The sequence below is a fragment of the Lathyrus oleraceus genome, chromosome 3 (genome assembly GCF_024323335.1).
Source record: "Lathyrus oleraceus cultivar Zhongwan6 chromosome 3, CAAS_Psat_ZW6_1.0, whole genome shotgun sequence".
NCBI classification, from domain to species: Eukaryota; Viridiplantae; Streptophyta; class Magnoliopsida; order Fabales; family Fabaceae; genus Lathyrus; species Lathyrus oleraceus.
Window position 1 is genome coordinate 401240368 of NC_066581.1, and position 27666 is coordinate 401268033.

General features: G+C 38.1%; 1 protein-coding gene across 1 annotated transcript; it reads left to right on the plus strand.

Moving 5' to 3' along the window:
- Nucleotides 1-7556: 7556 nt before the first annotated feature.
- Nucleotides 7557-26339, plus strand: LOC127127944 (DNA (cytosine-5)-methyltransferase 1). The gene is made up of 2 exons (XM_051057210.1): nucleotides 7557-8085; nucleotides 25864-26339. Exons 1-2 carry the CDS (start codon nucleotides 7917-7919, stop codon nucleotides 26337-26339), a joined length of 645 nt encoding a protein of 214 aa, XP_050913167.1. The 5' UTR covers nucleotides 7557-7916.
- The last annotated feature ends 1327 nt before the right edge of the window (nucleotides 26340-27666 follow it).

Consider the following 27666-nt stretch of genomic DNA (forward strand, 5'->3'; position numbering starts at 1 on the left):
ATACTGAACGGATGATACAAACACTAGAAGATATGTTAAGAGCTTGTGTACTTGAAAATGGAGGGAATTGGAAGGAGCTTTTACCATTGATTGAATTCTCATATAAAAATAGTTATCATGCAAGTATTTGGATGGCTCCTTATGAAGCCTTTTATGGACGGAAATGTAGAACACCTCTATGTTGGACGAAAGTTGGTGAAGGAAGGATCTTAGGGCCGGAGATTATTCAAGAGACTACGGAAATATAAGGATGGTCCGTGATAAGATGAAGAAAGCACAAGATCGCCAAAAGAGCTATGCGGATCATAGGAGAAGACCATTGGAATTTGATGAAGGGGATCATGTATTTTTAAAGGTGACTCCGAGGTTGAGACTAAAAGGACTGTTTAAGTCACGGAAGCTAAGTCCGAGGTATATAGGGCCATACCAGATTATAGAGAGGATTAGAGAAGTAGCCTACAAATTAGCTTTACCACCTTCTCTATCAGAAATGCATGACGTTTTTCACGTATCTCAACTCCGGAAGTTCAGTCCAAATTCTCTTTAGCCTATTCTTCCAGATTCAATAGAAGTAGAAGCAGGTTTGAATTTCGAACCTCTACCAAGTCGCATTGCAGGACGAGAAGTTAAGGTATTAAGGAATAAGAAGATTCCTTTTGTTAAGGTTCAGTGGGATGAATCACATCCAGGCGATGCTACCTAGGAACTGGAGTCAGAAATGTGAGAAGTTTACCCTTATCTCTTCCAGGTAATATTTAAATTCGAGGACGAATTTTTATTTAAGGGGGGGAGGATGTAATACCCCGTATTTCCTTAAAAACCCAAATTCCTATTAATTGAGATCAATTGAGTTCCAGTGTGCTCTAAAAGTTGTTAATTGGGATAAATAGAGTAAATAGTGAGTTCAGGTTGACTTAATTAATATTAATTGGGACTGGCCTTTTATTAATTGGGACATTTTAGTAACACTAATAATGGGTCAATAGCTGTGGTAGAACAAATATTATGGTTAGTACCACTTGAGATATTTGTTTGTACCCACCTTCTAACCATACAATACTCATGGTCACTTGCTTATGACCTTTGACTCACTCACCATCACATGTTACTATCTCATACTACCTATCATAAGCCATTTGTTTTCTCTATGTATCAGAAAGGTTAGTGGAGAAAATGAAAAGCTCAAGATAAGAAGATAAAACAAGGCTAGTGGAGAAGAAGAAGAAGAAATTCTTGGAACCAACATCATCATCTCCATCATCGTCATCTCATCTTCAACAACTTCTCCTCTTCCATTTATTGAGGTGGGTTCTAGTTAGAAACCCTAGGATTTCTAGAGATTAGGGTTATAGAATCAAAGATGAATCATGAAAGTCCATGCTATATAATGAATATCTCTCTTGCTTGTGTTGATTTCCATGAACATGTGCTTTGATGTGTTCTTGTGATTGATGTGATTACATGAATTATTGTGGTTGTGGGTAAATGATTGGTTGTGGTTATGACTTTGAAATCCTTGTGGTTATGAACTTGGAATCCTTGTTATATATGTGTATATGAGCATGTAGTGTGATGGGTTTGTTGGAAGGAGGAGTGTGTGTTTTGTTGGAAATGGATTAACAGAGGAAATGGTGTTCTGTTAAGTGAAAAAGTGAAAATGTCTGAGGACCAATCGATTGGTCCCTGCAACCAATCGATTGCGCACCCCTTTTGTTTTGCAGAAAATGAAATTTTAGAAGGACCAATTGATTGACAGTGTGTTACAATCGATTGCACAAACTTTCTGTTTTGGAACAGTAGAAAATTTTAGTGAGCCAATCGATTGACACTGAGGATCAATCGATTGATCCTTTACAATCTTTGAAAAACAGAAATGTGAGAGGAACCAATTGATTAGGCTTCCCCAACCAATCGATTAACTTAAGTAAAAAACTTCAAAACCCATTTCTTAAGTGTTTCCAAGTGCATTCTTCCGACCATTAATCAATTATGATGCTATGCTTGTGTTGAATACATGCTAATGGTGAAAATTACATGATGAATCTAGTAAGTTAACCTAGGATTGGTATCAGGCTATGAGTTAGGTTTATAACTTAGACAACATGAGAAGACGGTATTCATTCGTATGATGCTTATGTGGAGGTCATGGACGAATCGTTGTTGTGATTGAGAATGAGACGCATTGTATGGAACATGCCATGTTATTGTTTGTGTATTGTGGTGAATGAAGTCACCTATGATTGATGGTTCTTGTTATGATTTATGGAACCGATCATGTATTTAGAATGTGTGATTTTCTGCGATACTACACATATCTATTTTGTATGCTTAGATGAGTAAGCATTGGGATGTGAGACCGATGATTCGTGCCTTAATTGGGTTTGAGTTCCAACCACGACGGACATGGGGGAAATATGGACACCTAAGTGGGTTAGATTCCCATACGGTGAAAGAGACACTAAGTGGGTTAGATTCCCATACGGGTTAAGGTCTCTTGAACTGGGGATTAAGCCTCATAGAGGACCCGACATCCACCGCGAAAGTCGAATCATACGAGCATGCGTGAACCAAGTCTGGCTTAGACATAAGTCCATTTGGGAATTGATGTTTCATGATTTGAATAATGATCGTGGTTGAGTTGTGAGAACTCAGGTGCATGTTGCCATACATTGCGAGTTAGTTTCCCCATCGCTTAAGTCTTCGTTCCCTTGTTGACTTGAGTTGAATATTGATTAGAAAACCCTGTAGAGCCGAGTGGACCCATAAGATAGGGAACCCACTGAGATTATTATCTTACCTCATGTTGTTGATTATTTTTCAGGTGGTTCTGAGCAGGCGAAGGGCAAGGACAAGATATAGTGATGTCTTGCTTACCTAATGACTGGATGGCTTTTCCGTTGTGTAGATATTTTTGGGATCATTGTTTAATGATCTAGCTCCTAATAGTTTTCTTTTGGGCACTTTTGTGTACATTTTGTGCCTTGTTATGTTTCTTTTGGGCATGTATGTATATGTACACCGTGCCGCTAGGTGCTTATGTATTTCCGTACCAGTATTACACTTTGTATAATATGTATTCTAGACATATATTATATGTGGGTGTTACGATTACTATGTCTGCATCATTCCCAGTGGTCCATTTTTCATTCTTCATCCATCATAAAATATCCAGTTAGGGTTCATCTCATGTCACCATCGTATCCCTAGCAAACCAAAAGCAAAAAAAAAGAGCCCTTTAGGCATAATATATCATATCATGTCATTTTCATTCAGGGACAAAATTCGGGTCTTTTAGTATTTAACTATCTCTCACCACGATCATATGAATAGTGTCCTTCTTCATATTTGCTAGTTAGAAGTATTTAAATAAGGGTAACTGTCATACCCCAATTTTGTCCGAGTATTTTAAATTCATCTGATACATGTCCATTTATGGAGTTTTGTATTTTTAGTCATATTCATTTTTAGCATAAAAAAAGTCACAATAATCATGCATATATGCATTATAGTAAAATAGTCAACATAAAGTCAATAGTTTACATGTTGAAGAAATTAACTAAAATTTTATTTTTTTTCATTATGCATTTTTAAAAATAAATTCATGATCATTTGATTTATCATTAGAATATCCATTTGAATTTTATTAATCATTTTCATGCATCATAAAACAATAATTAATATTTTTAGAAGGTCCAAAATATCTCATTTATTACATCATTATTTCATGCATATAGTACATCATTATTCACTATTTGATTAAATAAGTTTCTAGAAGGCACTCACACTCTTTCCATAATTCATAAATTACCCTTTTTAGAGCCTATAAATAAAATCATTCTCACTCACAAATCACACCATCAATCATTCACAAAAACTAAGTCAAAACTCTCTTCATTTTTCTCTTCATTTTCTTTTAAGTCATTTCTTTCTTTTCATTTAATAGGAAAATTCTTATGCTTGTTCTTTATTTAATTCTATTATAATTTTACTCTTACTTTATTTATTTAGTATCTTAATCATCACCATTTTGCATGGAAACTCAATTGATTTTAAATCAAGAGTTGAAAAGTATTGTTGAACCTCCATAACCAAAAGTGGTTTGTTGTTGTTTAAATGACTCTTATGTTTGTTCTTTATTTAATTCTATTGTATTTTTTCTTTTGCTTTATTTATTTAGTACTTAATAAGCCCCATTTTGTATAGAAACTCAATTGATTTCAAAATCAAGAATTTAAAGTGTTCCTGGACCTCCATGAACAAAAAATGTCAAATGCAAATTGATGCTTGTTTTACAAAAATAATGTATCCAATAACTTTTCAACATCACCCCGAGCATGAATCCATATTTCGTTTGTCATGAGGGTGGATAAAATGGTTAAATCAAGCAAATATAAGATGCTGCATTTTGTTGATTTTCGGATTTTGTTGTTGTTTATTTTCTGATTTTGAATATACCATTGTGTTCGTGAGATCGAGTAGATAAATTTCATTATTTATTTGCTTAATTTCATGAAAAATTGAGAAAGTTATGGTGTTTTTATGTTTTCGTTGTAACTCTTTTCTTCCACTTTTGTTGTTGCAAGATTAGTAACTGAATATGGGGTTGGGGAAGATGAAGTCTCCCTACACCCCTTGATTTCTCAACACACCCCTGTGGGCTCCCCCTCCTTTGGGTCTAGAGCATTTTTTCTAGCTACACACCCAATTTTTAGTCTATTTTGTCTTTTGTATATTTTTTATTTTTTATTTTCTTATTATTGCTTTGTTTATTTATTTTAGTTTTGTTTTTGTTTGAGCTTGAGCATTTGCTTGGTTGATGAGATCTTCAACATTTCAAATCATTGATAGATGGTCCATCGGTTGATTCAATCTTCTCTAATTCAATATGTCGATGGATGGTCATTAGACCATATTTGGACACTTTGAGTTAGTGATATATATTCTCTTGGTGTAGTATATGTTTGATTCTCTTGACTTGTTAATAGATGATCCTAATGTAATTGTTTGAGTTGCTTTCTAACTTCTCCTTCTTCATCTAACTACTAACATTAACCTCTAGTTTCTATCATTGTCATTTATATTTTGCAATTTATCTTATGCATTCTAACTCTCATCCATCATCACTATCATTTACCTCATGCATTTTACTTATGTCATATTATTTTTCTTCTACTTTGTTATTTCATTTCTTGTCATCTAATCCATAAAGAAAAGAACAAAAACATGATAAAAATGAAAAGACCAAAAAAAGCAATCTTTAGGACCTAATGTGAGACATATAAGACTTGTATTGGACCTTGGACATTGTGATTGACATATGCTTGACTTGGAGCATCATCATTGACTTATAATCTTTTATTGCAAGAATTTCATTTATGGCACTACCCTAGGGAGACATGTATTGATTCCATTGTTCACTTGCTTAGCTTATGCCACTTTGCACACACAGGGATTTCTCTTTGGCTACCTTATAACGAGACCCCTTTATTTCTCGGATTATCTCACTTGTAATTTTCTTATATCCCTCTCCCCTTTTGTTTCTTACGTCCTTTTGTCTGTTGTTGCTTGTTAGTCAACCTTATGAGTTAGGATCATCACCATTTATTTTCAAAATAATTAACAAAACGCTTGATCTAACATCAAGTTCATTTTCTAATCAAAATTAAAAATACTTTAAAATATGAATAGAATTGTGTGCCACGAGCCTTAAGGAGTTAAGAAGGAGTGAGATTGGAGGTTTCCCACCCTCATTCTGATTATCTTGAACATAAGACGCTTGGCTTGGTTGTTTGAGATATTTTTCTCCAGTCATAGTCTTTAGTGCAGTTCCAATCAAAAACAACTTTCTTTCTAAAACCTAAAAATTAATATCAACTCATCAAACTCTTTTCTCGCTGTCGTGCGACTGATTCTCAAACCCTTTTCTCAAACGAAAGGTATTTTGTTTCAAGACGATGCAAAAACAATGTTTCGGCCACTTGAACGTGTGAGCAAGCTTGCGATGTTGCCCATGGATGTTGATTTGTAAATTCATTCGCTTGTGATGCAAACGTCCCCTTCTCCACTTGTTTTGGATAGTCCAACAATGTTTTCATCGATTGACACAAAGTAGCTTTCTCTAAAATCGATCAACAAAGAAACGTTTTCTATGCAGAAATAAGCAAGCCTTGAGTTCTCTATTGCACCCGGAGATACGTAGGAGGAAGATTTATAAATCTTGTCAGACCCATTAATAAAAACATAGGTTTAATCCCCTTCATTGCAAAAATCCAAAAAACATTTTTCTTTTCCTATTCTTCTTTCCTTCCTAATAACTCGAGAAGCCTAACATTTCTAAACTAACACTAACGCGTACAACTAACCTAATGGTTCTCGTTGAGTACAACGGACGTGAGGGGTGTGTCATACCCCGATTTTGGTCCTGAATTTTTCATTTTTTCATTTTTATTTGGCATATGGCCTAAAGTTCATTGCATACATTCATGACCAAAGGCAACCGTCCATTCCCAAATCCATATTTTTTTATAAGCATTGGTCATTATCTAGGCTTTTTGATCATGGTGCTTTTGATTATAAAATGGATTCTAATTATTTGACTTTTTAATTTTCAATTTGATTCTAATTCCAAATTTCAATTTAATCTTAATTGTTTTTTTACTAATGATTCAAATTCTAATTGATTTTAATTTTCAAATAAATGTTAGAATTGATATCAAAGTAATTTTAACAAATTATAGATTAATTTGATTTTAATTGGTTTTATTGGTTTTTTTTATTTTAAATTGACATTTAGATTAGTCTTGGATTATTTCTAAAATCCATATCCATTTTTATAACCAAACATCCATTTCATAAACCAAGGTCTCGCCATTCTTATCACATTTTACAAACACTTCAACCAAGTTCAGATTACAATCACAAATTCATTATGATTCATAATTACATACCATTTAACCAAATTCAAATCAAGTCAAGTTTCAACCAAATTTTCATCCATTCATTAATACCATACATTCATTTACTAATCATGCCAACCAATCTAAACCAATTCTAGCAACCACACATTTCCAGACATACTTAATTGCCCATGACAACAAGCATTCATAGCAAGCCGAATTCCAAAGCACTCACAAGCATATAACCATACATTATCATGTAGCAGACCACACTTTTTTTTCATTACAAATCACGATTACAAGCAAAGCATCATCGCTAACAGCTCTGTCATAACTCACAGCCAAAACTAACCATTTAACATGCTGACTACTGACATCATATGCGATCATTTTCGCAACATTAGTATCACACCATGTCCATTTAACATTCAAGCATAACAATGCATCACATCCATATCCTACAACACTAGTTAGCAGCAGTTGAACCAACAATTCATTGTAGTTCATATCATTCATCAAAACACTAACAGTTAACAATTACACAGATGCATAGTAGCCCAATTTCAAGCATAATTTCAAACGTTTCCATTACAATTCTAATTTACAAACACACATACATTTTCTTTTCCCATTTACATGTTTCAATTTACACCTAAACCAAATTTCTTTCCATCTATACCAAAACGCTTCTCAATCCCATTTCTCCAGATCTACAACCCGCGTTTTGCATACAAGGAAAATTTTCCAACTCATGGGTTCCGCTTCACTTCTGAATCCCTCTGATTCGTCTCTACCGGGTGGCAAGGACAACACGAGTAAAGAAGAGTCTGTTTCAAACACTGAAGGGGAAGTTTGTCAGAGAGTAGTGAGCAGCCTGCTCCTACTCGGAAAGTGCCGAAACGATCCGCAAGTGCAGCAAGTAAAAATTTGAAGGCGAAGTCTTTTTCCATACCTGATAAGTCTTGTCTTGTTGAAACAAAGAAGGATCAGGTTGCAGAAGGAGAATTGCTAGCGGTCCGTATGACTGCTGGACAAGAGGATGACCGCCCAAATAGAAGACTTACAGACTTTATCCTTCATGATGAAAATGGTGTAGCACAGGCACTTGAGATGCTTGAAATCAAGGATTTATTCATCACTGGACTTATATTGCCACTAAAAGGAAATGCTGACAAGAAAAAAGAGCAAGGTTTTAGATGTCATGGTTTTGGTCGAATTGAGTCATGGGACATATCTGGTTATGAGGATGGCTCTCCAGTGATATGGATTTCTACTGAGATTGCTGACTACGATTGCCAGAAACCAGCTGGTACCTACAAAAAATACTATGATCTTTTCTTTGAAAAAGCTCGGGCTTGCTTAGAAGTGTACAAAAAACTAGCAAAGTCTTCTGGGGGAGATCCTGACATAAGCCTTGATGAGTTACTTGCTGGCATGGCACGGTCAATGAGTGGTAGCAAGTACTTTTCTGGAACTGCATCACTAAAGGAATTCATTATTTCTCAGGGTGATTTTATTTATAAGTAACTCATTGGTTTAGACACAATGTTGAAGGCAAATGACAAGGGGTTTGAAGATATTCCTGTTTTGATTGCTCTTAGAGATGAGAGCAAGAAACAAGCACACTTTGCAAACACACAAGTAAGGCCATCAAATGCGACTTTAAGGATGCTTCACCTAAGACCACACTGACTCAGGAATCTGCACAAAAACACTCTTTTAATTATCCAACAGAAGTTTGCAGACTGCTTCAAGGATACTGATATGCAAATATGTCCTACAAAAATCAAATCAAACCACAATAATCAATTTAGAAACTTTGTGCGATATGTTCTCTCATACTTTTGACAAAGAAGCGTTGCTTAGTGAAATTCAGTTATTAAAAAGAGAATGTTAATCAAAAACGAGCCGGTAACACCGAAGAAACAATGGCCATTGTCCATGATTTAATCACCAGGAGTTTGTTTAATCTCATAGCTACAAGGGAAGTTGCAACAGAAACCTCATAGTTGCAAGAGAAATTCACTACAGTGAAACCAAGTAATTAGCAAGGCAGTTAAAAATTCAAAAAGATGCCCAAAACAGAGTTGAGACAAAATTCAAAGAAAAAGTATGGGTTTAGGTTACCTTTTCCAAATCCAAGCATCAAAGAGACCGATCCAAACTGAGTCCACCAAAAGGACTTCGCAGAGATACTTGTTTTGATCTGCATAAGCCAACCCCAAAACCTTAATTTGTAGAGGATAAAAGGGAAGGAGGTGGACAAGAGAAAGGGAGACCAAAAATTCGGAGGCGAGGAAAACCCAGAAAAGAAACGAAAAACTCAGAGGCTTGCAAGCTCACCGCCACCGCAGGAATCATCGCCGAAGGTGAGTTTTTATCCGTTTAAATCTCGTTAAAGATTTTGTTCCTAGTTTCATGTAAAGTGAAGGTTTGAGGTTGGGTTTGAGAGACGGAAAGATTCGAGGCGCGATTGGGAAAGAGAGACGCGTTTGAGAGTTTTGGGTGAGATTAGTGTGAGCGATTGAGATTTAGTGAGTGATTGGGATTTGGTGAGAGCGAAAGGTTAAGGATGAGCGTTTGAGAGACGGAATGGTGAGCGAAGGTTGGAGATGAACGATTGAGAAGAGAGATAACGGGATTGAGGACGATGAAGGATTGTTTCTGTTATTGTACATCTCGTATTTTCTCATTTTATTTTTTAAACAAAACAAACATTTAAACCATTAAAAAGTTTACGTTTAGTCTTCCCTTGGTTTTTTTTATTAAATAGTATATATTAGTGCATTTGCTTTCCCAATTCATAATCCATTGGAAAACCCAACAGCCAGGCGGCTAGGGTTTATTTTTGATTCCTCCATCGTTTAATTAGTAGTCCAACAAACCATTTTATTTTAATTTTATTTTGCTTTTAACCTATTCTGGTTTATATATTCCAGTTGTTATTAAAATTATAAATAATCATGAATGGCCTAGTGGAGAGAGAGTACTTTCATTGCCTTTAGTGGAGTGGGTTCGATACTTGGGGATAGCAAATCTCCATGTTTCTATTTGTTATGCTTACTATTTTATTTAATTTTGTATATAACTTCTACTATTTATTTTATTTTATATTTTTATCAATTTAATGTGATCGATACTTAGTTGTTTGTATCTTTAAATGTTTATCTTTTAGATTTAATTAATGGTTGAATTTCCGATATTTTTTATTCGATTAGTCGACTTTTATGTGTTAACTAATTTAGTTGGGTTATTAGTACCCATATCTATACTTTTACACGTGTAAATAATCATACTCAAATTTCACTCGATTTCAAAATCAATTTCAACTTTCCTCCATTTCAAAATACATTCCAAAAAATAAATGTGAATCATTTCAAGATCATTTCACAAATCAAACGTAATATTCAAACCCTTTTCTGAAACGTGTAGAAAAAGATTATCCTGGATGGAATATCCAGTTATAATCCCGAATATTAGGCTCAAGCTGTAAGAGCTTGCAAGCCATAAATATTCGTCTTCCCTTCCACACTCCAATATTCAAATCTTTTCTAAGCAAAACGTGAAGAAAAAGATTATCCTAGATGGAATATCCAGTTATAATCCCGAATATTAGGCTCAAGCTGTAAGAGCTTGCAAGCCATAAATATTCGTCTTCCTTCCAAAACATTCGTAAATATTCGAATCATTTTCTTAGCAATATTGGAAAGAAACAGACTGCTTGGGTGGAATGTCCAGACGTAGTCCCGAGTACTAGACCCAAGCTATAAGAGCTTGCAAGTCATAAGTGCTCGTCTTTCAAACTCCAAAATACTTAATTCCTATCTTAACCTCTTTCAATAAAGATGGAAATGGAACATGGTGTATACCGTGCACTCCTGAGATTAAGATTCGAGGCGGATGCCTCGCCAATCTTAACTCTCGCCATCGTCTAAAATTGTCAATGTGGTTTCTTCAAACCCTTTCTCAATCAAACCTAAAAATACTTAATCTCTATTAAATACTTTTGCCAATGAAGATGGAAATGGAACATGGTGTATACTGTGCACTCCTGAGGCCAGGATTCGAGATGTATATATCGCTCATCCAAGCTCTCGCCATCACTCAAAATACATCCAACCAATCAAACTCTTTTTCGCCGCTGTGCGACTAATCAAAGAACCTTTTTCATAAATGAAAGATATATTGTCTTAACTGATACAAAACAATGTTTCGGCCACGATCGTTGAGTCTAGATAAGTGACGCTTTTTCGAATGTAGATTTATAAATCCGTTCGATGTGTGGTGTGCGTCCACTCCTCATCTGTTTTGGGTAAAACAATGTTTTCATCGATTAATACAATATAGCTTCCGCTAAAATCGACTAACAAACAAACATTTTTCTACCAAGAACTACATAAGCCTTGATTTCTCTTTTGAGATACGTAGGAGCAGGATTTTTAAATCTTGTCAGGCCCACTAATAAAAAACTTAGGTTTAGTCCTTCGCCAAAAATCCAAAAACATTCTCTTCTCATCCTTTCTTTCTTTCCCACCTAATAATTCGAAAAGCCTAATATTTCAACTAACATTAACGCACACGACTAACCTAATGGTTCCCGTTGAGTACAACGGACGTGAGGGGTGCTAATACCTTCCCCTTGCGTAATTGACTCCCGAACCCTGATATTGGTTGCGATGACCATATCTTATCCTTTCTTTTGTCTTGGGTTTTATCGATATTTCCCCTTTCCTTTTTAGGAATAAATAAAGTTCGGTGGCAACTCTGTTCAGTCCATCATTGCGAGCGTGCGATCGCGCTTCACTTTGATGTCGTATCCCCATTTTTTCGAGGTGCGACAGATGGCGACTCTGCTGGGGATAGCAACAATCCCTAAGTGAGTCAAGCCTAGTTAGGTCGTTTGTGTGCCTTTGTTTGTTTACCTATGTGGCTTTTCTTTATTGTTTTTACTATCTCTATTGTCATATTGATATGAATCTGTTGTATTGGTTCGACTATGGTTTGGTACTTGGATACCCTGATTGCAAACCGTGTAGGAAAGACTTTTTACCCGAGTCTCGAGTAAAAACATAAGATAGGACGAGGTTGAGTAGTGCGGGTCCGCGAGATGTATTTCTCGTTGGGTCGGTACGAGAACCTTACTTAGAGTAGATTCTTGAGAGGATGTTGTCGCTCGGCAAGTAAGTTGCCGTAAGCTTCGATATTTTCTTTAGGATCCATGACTCTGAGAACCATTTGTAGAACCTTAGTTCTTTGCCCAACTAGGAAAGATGGTAGCGTAGTGTGGGTCTACGAGATGAATTTCTCGTTGGATCGATGCGAGAACCTCACTTAGAGTAGATTCTTTAGATGGAGTTGATGCCCGGCAAGTAAGTTGCCGCAGGTAGCAAACAGTCTAATGGATCCATGACTCTAGGAACTTTTTTGAAAACCTTAAATTATACCTGGTGAGAACCTTGTTCTATATAAAGCAATCAGACTTATCCATGCCTTAAGCCTATTGAACCTATACAAAAAAAAATGCATCACATTCATACATTGCATCAACATCATAAAAAGCAAGCTCTTAGTTGTCTCTTATTTGTTTCAGGAATTGAGAACTTGAAAATGACAACTTCAAGGAGACACACGTTCACGCTTAAGTACAAGGAACCTAAGTTGGACAGTCTGAAGGGTTTGATCTCTGATTTGACACTCAGCAGACGTGATGAGTTCGGAAAAAACTATGGGAAAATTTTGAGTCTTCTAACTAAGAAAGTTGACTATGGAATTATCGGCTCTTTGGCACAATATTATGATCCACCTCTACGCTGTTTCACATTCGCTGATTTCCAGCTAGCTCCTACTTTGGAAGAAGTTGAGAGAATCGTGGGTCTCAAATTGAAAGATTTTAATCCATTTCCAAAGCTCGAAGAAGATATGGGCCCAAAGAAGATAGCTTCAGCCCTAAGTATCAATGTCCCGACTGTTCGAGACAATTGGGTTGAAAAAGGGGGTTGTGAAGGTTTTGCCGCGATATTTTTGGAAAATTTAACTCTAAAGTTCAAGAAAAGTGGAAATTGGAATGCATTCTATGTTGTGTTGGCTTTGTTGATCCATGGGATTGTGCTCTTCCCAAATGTTGAAAAATTTGTGGATCAAGTAGCCATAGAAGTCTTTCTCTCAGGAAACCCAGTACCATTTCTCTTAGCTGACATTTACCATGCCCTTCACGCTCGACATGAAAAGAGGGGTGGAACTTTGTTGTGCTCTGCTCCTTTGCTTTACACTTGGTTTATGCAACACATGCCCGAAGAAGGTCCTTTTGTGGCAAAAGAACTTAAGTCTCCTAAAAAATTAGCTTCTCTCACCGCAAGTTCCATCAGATGGTATATCCGAGAGTGGGAAACCCCAAACATTATAGTCAGCTATGGGGAATTTCCTAATGTACCGTTGTTGGGTACGAAGGGTTGCATCAATTATAACCCTATGCTATCTCGAATGCAACACGGTTACTCCATGGATGGTCCTCCTGACGCAAAGGACTTACAACCATTTGTACTCTCTGACATCCAAGCAAGCAACCCTGATGTAAGAGGAGTATGAAAGGCTTGGTTAAAGGTTGTAAGAAAGGGTAAAGAGTTTGGAAAAAGAAACATTCTCGCCAAAGAACCTTACACTCAATGCGTGAAAAAAAAAGTTGAGGAAATCCAGTTGCCATTTATCTTAAAGGCTCCAGCTTTTCCTAAAACTCCTGAGCCCAAGCCCATACTCCCTGAGGACATGGAGAAACTCGCTACTAAGGTTAAGGAGCTCGAATTGGAGAATACTGAATTACGAATTCAGATGAACCGAGTTATCTTGGAAAATCAGAATTTGAAAGAGGAACATAAGGGAAAGGCCCAAGAACTTGAGGATAGTAATAAGAGAGCCAAGCTATTGGAAGACCAGAAAGATGATCTTGATCATATCTTATTAGGTTCCACATCAGTGATCCGAACCAGGAAGGAAGAGCTCAAGAAAGTTGAGTATAGGATCTGTGAGTTAGGGAGAATGTTGGATAAATCTCTTATGGATAAAAAAGAAATTAAGCTCGACTTTGAGGCACAGGTCCGTGACTTGAGGGACGCTCTGAAGAAATGCAAGGAAAATTTGTCTCGCGGGATACTCCAAAAGGAAGAAGCTGAAAGAAACTGTCACCATCTCAGGCACTAGTTGGAAGAAGCTACTAGGAGGTTTACAGTTTTGGAGAGCCAAGAAGGTGATGCAGCCTACTTACTCCTAAAGAATGATTGTGTGTACTGGAAAAGGTTGTATAGAGAGGCTAGAGCAACCTTAGATGAAGATCAAAAGGTCATCCAGAAACTCCAAGAGCTCTATGTTGAATGGAATGGCAAGTTCCGCAACTTAGCTAGGTTTGTTAACCTCAACATGTTGGAACTCCCAGAAAAACTCCAGGAAGCGGATTGGTGTATGTGTCCAGAAAACACACCTCCTCAAGTTTTCAATTTCGTCAAGTTTATCAAGAAAATGATGAATGAGCTCACCACAGATCTGGCTACGATCATAAGAGCTGAGACAGAACTTAAGTTTACTTGTACTTGAATTTGAATTGTTGGTGTTTAAATCTTTTTGTATCTGAATCATGTGTACTTGAAGTTAAATCCTTTTGTATTCGAATTTGATTTTAATTAATGGAAGTTGTTATTTTGGGTCTCAATTATTACGTGTTATTTTTATTTAATATGTTCTAACATTGCTGGAATAAATAATAAAGATAACTAAGAGCTTTGCACAAAATGCACCCATAACATGCACTCATGTCATTCTTCAAACAAAAAAACTCATTTTTGTGTCTTCTTCAGTTCCACACTGAGTCCTCAACATCACTACAACACCAGAGCCAGCGCTCGTCAAAGAATGGCAGATCAAGAGCATGAATTGGAGCGAGTAAGCTCAGAACTCGAAGACCTACGAGGAAATATGGGTCAAGTCATGGAGATACTACAGGTCATCAGGGCAAAGTTAGACACCCAAACGACGGTCATTTCAGAAATCGCCGGTCCATCGATTGAACCCCAACCTGCGAGGACAGTACCAACAACCTGGCCAACCTATGGTTTACCTCCCGGTTTCACACCTACAGTTGAAGGCGCCCCTTGTTTTGCACAATCCACTCAGCAGATGGCTCCTCTACCAACCATCAATGAAAATCATCCAGTGGTCCACACGTTCGCACCACCTCTCGTTCGTGCACATGTGCAACCTTACTTTGAGGATCAACAACATGCTCCAGACTTTTCAGATGAAGATGAGGAAAGGTAGGAAGACATAAGAGGGATGAAGGAGAATTTCCAGATTCTTGAGAAAAGGTTGAGGGCTATGGAAGGTGACCAAGTTTTTAGTGCTACTGCTAAGGAGATGTGCTTAGTGTAAGGTCTTGTGATTCCTGCAAAGTTCAAAACCCCAGATTTCGATAGGTATGAGGGCCACTTGTGTCCTAAAAGTCACCTTATTATGTACTATAGAAAAATGGCTGCGCATGTGGAGGATGCTAAACTTATGATACATTGCTTCCAAGACAGCTTGAGGGGTGCTCCCTCTAAGTGGTACTTAAGCCTTGATCAAAGTAGGATTCATTGTTTCCAGGACTTATCTGATGCTTTCATCCAACATTATAAGTATAACATGGATATGGCCCCAGATAGGAGGCAATTGCTCAGCATGTCCCAGAAAAATAATGAGTCTTTTAAGGAATATGCACAACGATGGAGGGAAGTGGCCTCGCAAGTCGAACCACCCCTTGCTGAGAAGGAGTCAGCAGATTGGTTCATGGATACAGTTAAACCTATGTTCTATGAAAGAATGGTGAGTAGTGTATCTGCAAGCTTCTCTGACCTGGTCGCCGTGGGCATAAAGGTCGAGCTTGGATTGAAGAATGGAAAGATGATGACTACCTCTGAAACATCTGGTAGTAATGCCAAAAAAATTCCTGGAGGATTTCAAAGAAAGAAGGAGGGTGATACAAATGCAGTGTCAACCAGTCAAAGGAGGAGTCTTTCATGGAAGAAGCAACACCAATTTGCTCAACAACAACCAGCTTATCCAGTACAATATGTTCAAGAACCATATGTGGCAGCTGTCACACCAAATTTCAACCAATCACAAGCTTCTGTTTATCAACCTATTCAACAAGCACCAGTATACCAGCAAACGCCCGCGCCACCTACTTATCAACAGCCAAGGGCACAAGCTCCTCGTCCACAAAATCCTCCAAATCAAAATAGGGTACAAAGACGTAGACTTCCATTTGCTTCAATCCCTATGACATACACTGAATTGTACCCATCATTACTACAGAGAGGGTTGGTGACTCCCAGACCTTTGGGTCCTCCACCAAATCCTTTACCTCCGTGGTACAATCCAGATGCCCATTGTCCTTTCCATGGGGGTGCCCTTGGACATGATTTAAAAGGATGTTATGCTTTAAAGCATATTGTGCGAGACCTGGTTGAGAAGAAGATTCTGTCATTTCGAGACGTCGGACCCAATGTCAAAAGTAACCCTTTGCCAGCGCATGGTGATGTTAATGCCATCGAGGATGCTTCTGATGTGTGTATAACCAAAAACGTGGAAGATGTTAAAACTCCGTTGCTAGCGCTTCATGCAAGATTGGTGGGGGCTAGATTGATTGATACATGTCACGACAACTGTGAGAAATGTGTCGTTCATCCAAGAGGATGTAAAGTGGTACGAAATGACATTCAGAACTTGATGGATCAAGGTGTTTTACAAATTTGTGGTCCAACAACAAACGAGGAAGTTTCAGTCATTGAACCCGTTTTTAATATACTAGAACCGTTTGAGGTAACTTATCACAGAAGAGATGTTGTTCATCCATCACCCGTGGTAGTTTGCATGCCTACCCCATTTCCTTTTGAAAGCACCAAGGCGGTACCCTGGAAGTACGATATAGCAGTGGTAGATGGAGTGGTAGATGGAAAACCCAAAGCTGCTGAAAGTAAGAAAGGTTTGGAGAATGTTGACACCGATATCACTAACATCGCAGGGACAAGCAGGATGACCCGCAGTGGTCGGATTTATACTCCCAATATTAATGTGAACCCTCAAGAGCCAACGAGGGAAGTTGCAAATGTAAATCCTACCCCAGAGCATGGAGGGGCACAACCGGCTGTGCAAACAGATGAAGCAAGTGAGTTCCTAAGGATAATAAAGAAATCTGACTACAAGATAGTTGATCAGTTACATCAAACACCATCAAAAATATCTATCTTGTCTTTGCTTCTGAATTCCGAAGCTCATAGGGAGGCTCTACTGAAAGTGCTTGCTCAGGCTCATGTTACCCAAGATATAACAGTTGGCCAATTCGATGGGGTGGTCGTCAATATCACAGCCTGCAACACTCTAAGTTTCAGCAATGAAGAGCTACCCGAAAAGGGGAAGAATCACAATCGCGCTTTGCACGTATCCATAAAATGCCAAGAAGATGCTCTGGCCAGAGTTTTAGTTGACATTGGATCATCCATCAATGTTCTACCAAAGAGGGCACTTTCTAAATTGTCTTACCAAGGTTCGGAGTTGAAACCTAGTGCACTTGTGGTAAAAGCATTTGATAGTTCTCAAAGGACAGTAGTTGGGGAGGTAGAGCTACCAATACAGATCGGACCGCATGTATTCCCCATCAATTTCCAGGTCATGGACATAAATCCCGCTTATAGCTGCCTTTTGGGGTGACCATGGATACATGTTGCTGGGGCAGTAACTTCTACTCTGCATCAAAAGATGAAGTTCGTTGTCGATGACATGCTCGTCATTGTCTCGGGTGAAGAAGATTTTATCATCAGTCAACTCTCCTCTTTGCGTTATATTGAGGCTGATGAGGATGCCTTAGAAACCTCTTTTCAAGCCCTTGAAATATCCAATGCCACACTTGAAGAGGTTAAGGATCCTATTGAGAAAACCAGTTTTTCGTTCGCTTCTTTGAAGAGTGCAAGATCAGCATTTGAAAGTGGAGGCTCTACAGGTTGGGGGCAAGTCATCAATGTCAATGAGAAAAATGATCGCTTTGGTTTGGGGTACAAGCCTTCTGCTAATAGAGGAGCCCTGGTCCCTGCAAAGGACCATGTGCGGAGCATACAAAAAGTCTTCCTGAGCACAGGATTTATCCATGGAGATCAAGTTGATGCAGTGGAAGATGACACTGAAGATGGAGAAACATCAAATTTGATATACCGGTGTGAAGTAGCCCTAACAAATTGGGAAGCAGTTGAGATTCCAGAAGTTTTTCCTGTGTCAAAGTAATTGTTGTTTTCCTTTGTGTTTTTGAAAATCCTTAGCTCTGCCCAAGGCTAATGGATCATTTGTAGGGCCCCTTTTGAATTTCAAAAAAATCATTATGACAAATAAAGAGCATTTTGTTCAAATTCTTGTCGTTCATTTATTTTGTTTTTCTTTCCTTAAAATGGCAATCCTTTCAAAAACTACAAAAATATTTTTTATTTCTTTTTCATTTTATTTCCATTTTTCTAAAAAACCATCATTAAAAAATATGCAGAATAATCAATAAACCAGTTGAATTCGATGACCCCGCTACTTCCTATAATTTTGAACTCCCCATCTACCAAGCGGAGGAGGAGAGTGAGGAAGATTGTGATGTCCCTGAAGAATTAGAAAGGATGCTCGAGCACGAGTCAAAGGCCCTTCAGCCACATCAAGAACTAGTGGAAACGATCAACCTTGGCACCGAGGAAGACAAGAAAGAGGTCAAAGTTGGGACTATACTTGAGGCAAGCATCAAAGAAAGATTGATCGAGTTGCTACAAGAATATTTAGATGTATTTGCTTGGTCGTATCAGGATATGCCAGGTTTAGACACTGATATTGTTGTCCACAAGCTACCACTACAGCCAGATTGTCCGCCAGTGAAGCAGAAGTTCCGAAGAGCGAGACCCGACATGGCTCTAAAGATTTGTGACGAGGTGAAACGTCAATTTCATGCCGGTTTTCTAGAAGTTGCAAAGTACCCTCAATGGGTAGCCAACATTGTGCCAGTACCCAAAAAGGATGGCAAGGTCAGGATGCATGTTGATTACAGGGATCTAAACAAAGCTAGTCCAAAGGACGATTTCCCCCTGCCACATATTGACACTCTGGTAGACAACACTGTTAGGTTCACGGTCTTCTCCTTTATGGATGGGTTCTAGGGTTATAATAAAATTAAGATGGATCCAGAAGACATGGAAAATACCACATTCATCACCCCTTGGGGAACATTTTGCTACAAGGTAATGCCATTTGGTCTCAAAAATGCTGGGGCAACTTACCAAAGAGCAATGGTCACTCTTTTCCATGACATGATGCACAAGGAAATTGAGGTTTATGTGGATGATATGATTGCAAAATCCCATGGTGAAGAGGATCATATAGACCACTTGCAAAAGCTATTTGAGCGTCTTCAGAAGTTTCGACTACGACTGAATCCTGCTAAATGCACCTTCGGTGTCCGATCTGGAAAGTTGCTTGGTTTCATTCTTAGTCAACGAGGAATTGAGGTAGATCCAGACAAGGTTAGAGCGATACAAGAAATGCCTGCTCCACGCACAGAGAAAGAAGTTAGAGGATTCCTGGGACGTTTGAACTATATCTCCAAGTTTATATCTCATATGACTGCTACGTGTGAACCTATATTTAAGTTGCTCAGAAAAGATCAAGTAGTTGAATGGAACTCTGACTGCCAAATGACTTTTAAGAAGATCGGACAATACCTGCAAGAGCCCCCTATTCTAATTCCACCTGTTCAGGGGAAACCACTCTTTATGTACTTAACTGTGCTCGAAAGGTCAATGGGATGTGTGCTGGGACAACATGATGAAACTGGCCGAAAAGAGCATGCTATCTACTATCTAAGTAAGAGATTTACCGATTGTGAAACCCGATATTCACTCTTGGAGAAAACTTGTTGTGCTTTAGCATGGGCCGCTCGTCGTTTAAGACAATACATGATTTGCCACACTACTTTGTTGATCTCAAAAATGGATCCAATAAAGTATATCTTTGAAAAGCCTGCTTTGACTGGAAGACTCGCCCGTTGGCAGATGTTATTATCTGAGTATGACATCCAATATATATCTGAGAAAGCCATTAAAGGAAGTCTGTTGTCTGATCACTTGGCAAACCAGCCCGTTGAAGATTACCAGCCGTTGAAGTTTGACTTCCCTGATGAAGACATTATGGTAGTAAAAGATTGTGAAATCCCAGGACTTGATGAAGGACCTGAACCCGGATCTCGGTGGAAGCTCATGTTCGATGGTTCCTCCAATTACATGGGGCATGGCGTAGGAGTTGTTCTATTAAATCCGAATGATGGATGCACTCCTTTCACAACAAGGTTGTGTTTTGATTGCACGAACAATATAGCATAATATGAGGCGTGCATCCTAGGCATTGAAGCGGCAATTGATCTCCGAATCAAAATCCTCGAAGTATGTGGAGACTCAACCCTGGTGATATACCAAGTCAAGGGAGAATGGGAAACCCGTGATACCAAGTTGATCCCATATTGTGCCTATGTCATGGAACTAATAAAATACTTTGATGAAATCATTTTCCGTCATATCCCGAGAACTGAGAATCAAATTGCTGATGCCTTGGCTATGTTGGCTTCAATGTACCAAGTCAGATTCCATAATGAAACACCTCTCATTCAGATCGAGCGGAAAGTTGAGCCTGCCTACTGCCAGTCAGTTGAAGAGGAACACGATGGTAAACCTTGGTTTCACGACATCAAATGCTTTTTGCAAAATCAAGAATATCCAACAGATGCAACAGCCCTTGACAAGAAAACATTGAGGAAATTGGCATCCAAATTCTTCTTAAGCAATGGTGTGTTATACAAAAGAAATCACGACATGATTCTGCTCAGATGCGTGGATGGACGTGAAGCGGACATGTTGATCAAGGAGATTCATGAAGGATCCTTTAGAACTCATGCCAATGGGCATGCCATGGCCAAGAAGATTTTGAGAGCTGGTTATTACTGGTTGACCATGGAATCCGACTGCTTCAATTATGCTAGAAAATGTCATAAATGCCAAATCTATGCCGACAAGGTACACGTGCCTCCGACCCTACTAAATGTTTTGACGTCACCTTGGCCTTTCTCAATGTGGGGCATCGACATGATTGGCACCATCGAGCCTAAAGCTTCCAATGGTCACCGCTTCATCCTGGTTGCCATCGACTACTTTACCAAATGGGTAGAAGCCGCCTCTTACGCTAATGTGACAAAACAAGTGGTTGCACGGTTCCTCAAGAAAGAGATCATTTGCCGTTATGGAATTCCAAGTCGGATCATCACAGATAATGGGACGAATCTGAACAATAAGACCATGAAAGAATTATACGAGAGCTTCAAGATTGAGCACCATAATTCTTCACCATATCGTCCAAAGATGAATGGCGCTGTTGAAGTCGCTAATAAAAACATCAAGAAAATCCTGCAAAAAATGGTGAAAATCTATAAGGATTGGCACGAAATGCTACCCTTTGCACTGCATGGATACCGGACTTCCGTCCGCACTTCAACAGGGGCAACCCCATTTTCTTTGGTATATGGGATGGAAGCAGTTCTCCCAATTGAAGTGGAGATACCTTCAATGAGAATATTGATGGAGACCAAGCTAGAAGAGGCTGAGTGGATTCAAAATAGATTTGATTAACTAAACCTCATAGATGAGAAGCGAATGACTTCTTTGTGCCATGGACAATTATACCAGAAATGGCTTAAAAGGGCTTTTGACAAGAAAGTACGTGTTCGGGAATTCAGAGAAGGAGACCTCATGCTTAAGAAGATCTTGCCAATACACAAGGACTCACGTGGGAAGTGGACTCCCAATTATGAAGGCCCATATGTTGTGAAGAAAGCTTTCTCCGGAGGCGCCTTGATTCTCACAACTATGGATGATGAAGAGCTCTCACACCCCGTGAACTCTGATGCAGTTAAAAAATACTATGCCTAATAAAAACCCGCTAAATCGAAAACCTGAAAGGGCGATTTAGGCATAAAAAAAAGGGTATCCCGGTGGACTGAAAACCCGAAAAGGGCGGTCCAGGCAGAAGTTAGGGATGAATGAAAATGGTAGCTCGCTAAGTCGAAAACCTGAAAGGGAGACTTAGGCAAAAAAGAGCGTCCCGGTGGATTGAAAACCCGAAAGGGCGATCCAGGCAAAAGTTAGGGGCAAAAGGCATAAACTCCATCAATTGTTACGGATTAACACCGAAGAATTTGAGGTGGAAGATCAATCCAGTTACTCCCCTTAGGAGCAAGGTTTTGGGGAATCATATCTAGTAGGGATGTCAGTGGTCACTGAATTCAACGTAAACCTTTCCTTATTGCCATTTTCCAAAATTGTAACACTCTATGGAGCTACGCCATTTGTGTGCTACCATTCTTGAATAAAATACAAGTTTTCCCAATCATTGTTAGTTGTGTTCATCTACGTTTTTCTTTGTTATGCAAAGTGTCATTTATTTGTTAATAATGAAATTTTGAAACTTGAAAAAGAATTTGAAATTTAGTGAAAAGAACAAAATTATTTTGATCTATGTGAAAATCAAAGGAAAATCATTTGTTTCCCCGAAAGCCTCAAGGTTGCATAAATATTCCTGGATCACCAGCAAAATCTCCATGGAACATAACTTATTAATCCTCTAGAAGGATGGACCTTTGGTTATTTATAACTGTCAATCATGATAGATTCTCCTCTGGATGCGCCTGTTAATTGTACGGGTATGAGTTATTGGTGTTGAGAAATCAGAATCTCTGTAAACAGTCCCTACAAACTCCCAGTCTGCCAAGTGTCAGCATTCTCATAATCATGATCATTCATATATCATGCATTCAAATCATGCATAGTCTAAATGTACTTCGTGATCATTGTGCATTGACCTAGGTCTTGTTGTTGATCCTATGTCCTTTGACCTCTAATTCCAGTTTGTCTTTGGTACCCTTGAACCAACATCCGGTTTTCACAGTCATTTTCAAGTCCAATTGTTGATTGGCACCAATCTGTTAAAAGCTGGTTGTAGTCCATTGCTTACGGTCAGAGTCCAATTGTTGTTGAGCTTTATTCCATTGTCAGGTCATATATGAACCTGCTGTTCAATACTATTCAGGTCATATGTGAACCTGTTGTTGAGCTTTATTCCATCATCAGGTCATATATGAACCTGTTGTTCAATACTATTCAAGGTCATATATGAACCTGTTGTTGAACTTTATTCCATTATCAGGTCATATATGAACCTGTTGTTCAGTGCTATTCAGGTCATATATGAACCTGTTGTTGAACTTTATTCCATTATCAGGTCATATATGAACCTGGCAGTGCTATTCAGGTCATATATGAACCTGTTGTTGAACTTTATTCCATTATCAGGTCATATATGAACCTGTTGTTCAATACCATTCAGGTCATATATGAACCTGTTGTTGAACCTTATTCCATTGTCAGGTCATATATGAACCTGTTGTTGAGCTTTATTCCAGTATCAGGTCAGATATGAACCTGTTCTGAAGAGTCTTTCTCTATAATTGTTTCAATGCTGTCAGGTCATATATGAACCTGCTGTTGAGCTTTCATTCCAGTGTTACCAGGTCATATATGAACCTATTGATATACTCTTCTTGAATTTTTCTGAGTTTGTTAGGTCATATCTGAACCTGCTGTCAGAACTTCTGAATATTCCCCAGCATTGTCAGGTCATATATGAACCTGTTGTTGTGTCTTATTCCAGTATTTCCAGGTCATATATGAACCTGTTGTAGCATTTTTTTTCCTCATTCGGGTTTAGTAAGTCATATGTGAACTTACTACCAAAATCTCTTGTATTCTAAGTATCGTTTATCAACTTTCACTTTGATTACTCCCCAGTGTGTGTCTGACTCTCCAAGCAGGATTGTTTTCCCCAGCAAAGTTGTTTTTTACCATTTGTCTGTCTCCCTGTGGGTCATCAGCATTCCCCACAGATTCGGTCCGTCTAGTAGCATCTCCTGTTAAGGGTCCACCATATCCCTAGCAGATAAAAATTACAAAAAAAGAATCATGCATCCATGAATATCATATCATATCATATCATATCACATCATGTCATAGGGATTCAGGATCAAAATCTGGGTCTTCTTAGTATTTAACCATCTCCCACTATAATCATATGAAGGGTGTCCTGCTTCATATTCTCTAGTTGAAGACGCTTAAATAGGGGCAACTGCCATACCCCGATTTTGGTCCTGAATTTTTCATTTTTTCATTTTTATTTGGCATATGGCCTAAAGTTCATTTGCATACATTCATGACCAAAGGCAACCGTCCATTCCCAAATCCATATTTTTTGATAAACATTGGTCATTATCTAGGCTTTTTTATCATGGTGCTTTTGATTATAAAATGGATTCTAATTATTTGACTTTTTAATTTTCAATTTGATTCTAATTTCAAATTAAGTCTAATTCCAAATTTCAATTTAATCTTAATTTTTTTTTACTAATGATTCAAATTCTAATTGATTTTAATTTTCAAATAAATGTTAGAATTGATATCAAAGTAATTTTAACAAATTATAGATTAATTTGATTTTAATTGGTTTTATTGGTTTTTTTGATTTTAAATGACATTTAGATTAGTCTTGGATTATTTCTAAAATCCATATCCATTTTTATAACCAAACATCCATTTCATAAACCAAGGTCTCGCCATTCTTATCACATTTTACAAACACTTCAACCAAGTTCAGATTACAATCACAAATTCATTATATTTCAAAAATACATACCATTTAACCAAATTCAAATCAAATCAAGTTTCAACCAAATTTTCATCCATTCATTAATACCATACATTCATTTACTAATCATGCCAACCAATCTAAACCAATTCTAGCAACCACACATTTCCAGACATACTTAATTGCCCATGACAACAAGCATTCATAGCAAGCCGAATTCCAAAGCACTCACAAGCATATAACCATACATTATCATATAGCAGACCACACTTTTTTTTCATTACAAATCACGATTACAAGCAAAGCATCATCGCTAACAGCCCTGTCATAACTCACAGCCAAAACTAACCATTTAACATGCTAACTACTGACATCATATGCGATCATTTTTGCAACATTAGTATCACACCATGTCCATTTAACATTCAAGCATAACAATGCATCACATCCATATCCTACAACACTAGTTAGCAGCAGTTGAACCAACAATTCATTGCAGTTCATATCATTCATCAAAACACTAACAGTTAACAATTACACAGATGCATAGTAGCCCAATTTCAAGCATAATTTCAAATGTTTCCATTACAATTCTAATTTACAAACACACATACGTTTTCTTTTCCCATTTACATGTTTCAATTTACACCTAAACCAAATTTCTTTCCATCTATACCAAAACGCTTCTCAATCCCATTTCTCCAGATCTACAACCCGCGTTTTGCATACAAGGAAAATTTTCCAACTCATGGGTTCCGCTTCGCTTCTGAATCCCTCTGATTCGTCTCTACCGAGTGGCAAAGGCAGCACGAGTAAAGAAGAGCCTGTTTCAAACACTGAAGGGGAAGTTTGTCAGAGAGTAGTGAGCTGCCTGCTCCTACTGGGAAAGTGCCGAAACGATCCGCAAGTGCAGCAAGTAAAAATTTGAAGGCGAAGTCTTTTTCCATACCTGATAAGTCTTGTCTTGTTGAAACAAAGAAGGATCAGGTTGCAGAAGGAGAATTGCTAGCGGCCCGTATGACTGCTGGACAAGAGGATGACCGCCCAAATAGAAGACTTACAGACTTTATCCTTCATGATGAAAATGGTGCAGCACATGCACTTGAGATGCTTGAAATCAAGGATTTATTCATCACTGGACTTATATTGCCACTAAAAGGAAATGCTGACAACAAAAAAGAGCAAGGTGTTAGATGTCATGGTTTTGGTCGAATTGAGTCATGGGACATATCTGGTTATGAGGATGGCTCTCCAGTGATATGGATTTCTACTGAGATTGCTGACTACGATTGCCAGAAACCAGCTGGTACCTACAAAAAATACTATGATCTTTTCTTTGAAAAAGCACGGGCTTGCTTAGAAGTGTACAAAAAACTAGCAAAGTCTTCTGGGGGAGATCCTGACATAAGCCTTGATGAGTTACTTGCTGGCATGGCACGGTCAATGAGTGGTAGCAAGTACTTTTCTGGAACTGCATCACTAAAGGAATTCATTATTTCTCAGGGTGATTTTATTTATAAGCAACTCATTGGTTTAGACACAATGTTGAAGGCAAATGACAAGGGGTTTGAAGATATTCCTGCTTTGATTGCTCTTAGAGATGAGAGCAAGAAACAAGCACACTTTGCAAACACACAAGTAAGGCCATCAAATGCGACTTAAAGGATGCTTCACCTAAGACCATACTGACTCAGGAATCTGCACAAAAACAGTCTTTTAATTATCCAACAGAAGTTTGCAGACTGCTTCAAGGATACTGATATGCAAATATGTCCTGCAAAAATCAAATCAAACCACAACAATCAATTCAGAAACTTTGTGCGATATGTTTTCTCATACTTTTGACAAAGAAGCGTTGCTTAGTGAAATTCAGTTATTAAAAAGAGAATGTTAATAAAAAACGAACCGGTAACACCGAAGAAGCAATGGCCATTGTCCATGATTTAATCACCAGGAGTTTGTTTAATCTCATAGCTATAAGGGAAGTTGCAACAAAAACCTCATAGTTGCAAGAGAAATTCACTGCAGTGAAACCAAGTAATTAGCAAGGCAGTTAAAAATTCAAAAAGATGCCCAAAACAGAGTTGAGACAAAATTCAAAGAAAAAGTATGGGTTCAGGTTACCTTTTCTAAATCCAAGCATCAAAGAGACCGATCCAAACTGAGTCCACCAAAAGGACTTCGCAGAGATACTTGTTTTGATCTGCATAAGCCAACCCCCAAACCTTAATTTGTAGAGGATAAAAGGGAAGGAGGCGGACAAGAGAAAGAGAGACCAAAAATTCTGAGGCGAGGAAAACCCAGAAAAGAAACGAAAAACTCAGAGGCTTGCAAGCTCACCGCCACCGCAGGAATCATCGCCGAAGGTGAGTTTTTATCCGTTTAAATCTCGTTAAAGATTTTGTTCCTAGTTTCATGTAAAGTGAAGGTTTGAGGTTGGGTTTGAGAGACAAAAAGATTCGAGGCGCGATTGGGAAAGAGAGACGCGTTTGAGAGTTTTGGGTGAGATTAGTGTGAGCGATTGAGATTTAGTGAGCGATTGGGATTTGGTGAGAGCGAAAGGTTGAGGATGAGCGTTTGAGAGACGGAATGGTGAGCGGAGGTTGGAGATGAACGATTGAGAAGAGAGAGAACGGGATTGAGGACGATGAAGGATTGTTTCTGTTACTGTACATCTCATATTTTCTCATTTTATTTTTTAAACAAAACAAACATTTAAACCATTAAAAAGTTTACGTTTAGTATTCCCTTGGTTTTTTTTTATTAAATAGTATATATTAGTGCATTTGCTTTCCCAATTCATAATCCATTGGAAAACCCAACAGCCAGGCGGCTAGGGTTTATTTTTGATTCCTCCATCGTTTAATTAGTAGTCCAACAGACCATTTTATTTTAATTTTATTTTGGTTTTAACCTATTCTAGTTTATATATTCCAGTTGTTATTAAAATTATAAATAATCATGAATGGCCTAGTGGATAGAGAGTACT

Coding starts and splice junctions, on each gene's coding strand:
- LOC127127944 (XM_051057210.1), top strand. CDS start 7,917: ATGACTGCTGGACAAGAGGATGACCGCCCAAATAGAAGACTTACAGAC. Junction 8,086..25,863: donor TGACAAGAAAAAAGAGCAAG/GTTTTAGATGTC, acceptor AAAAAGAGCAAG/GTGTTAGATGTCATGGTTTT.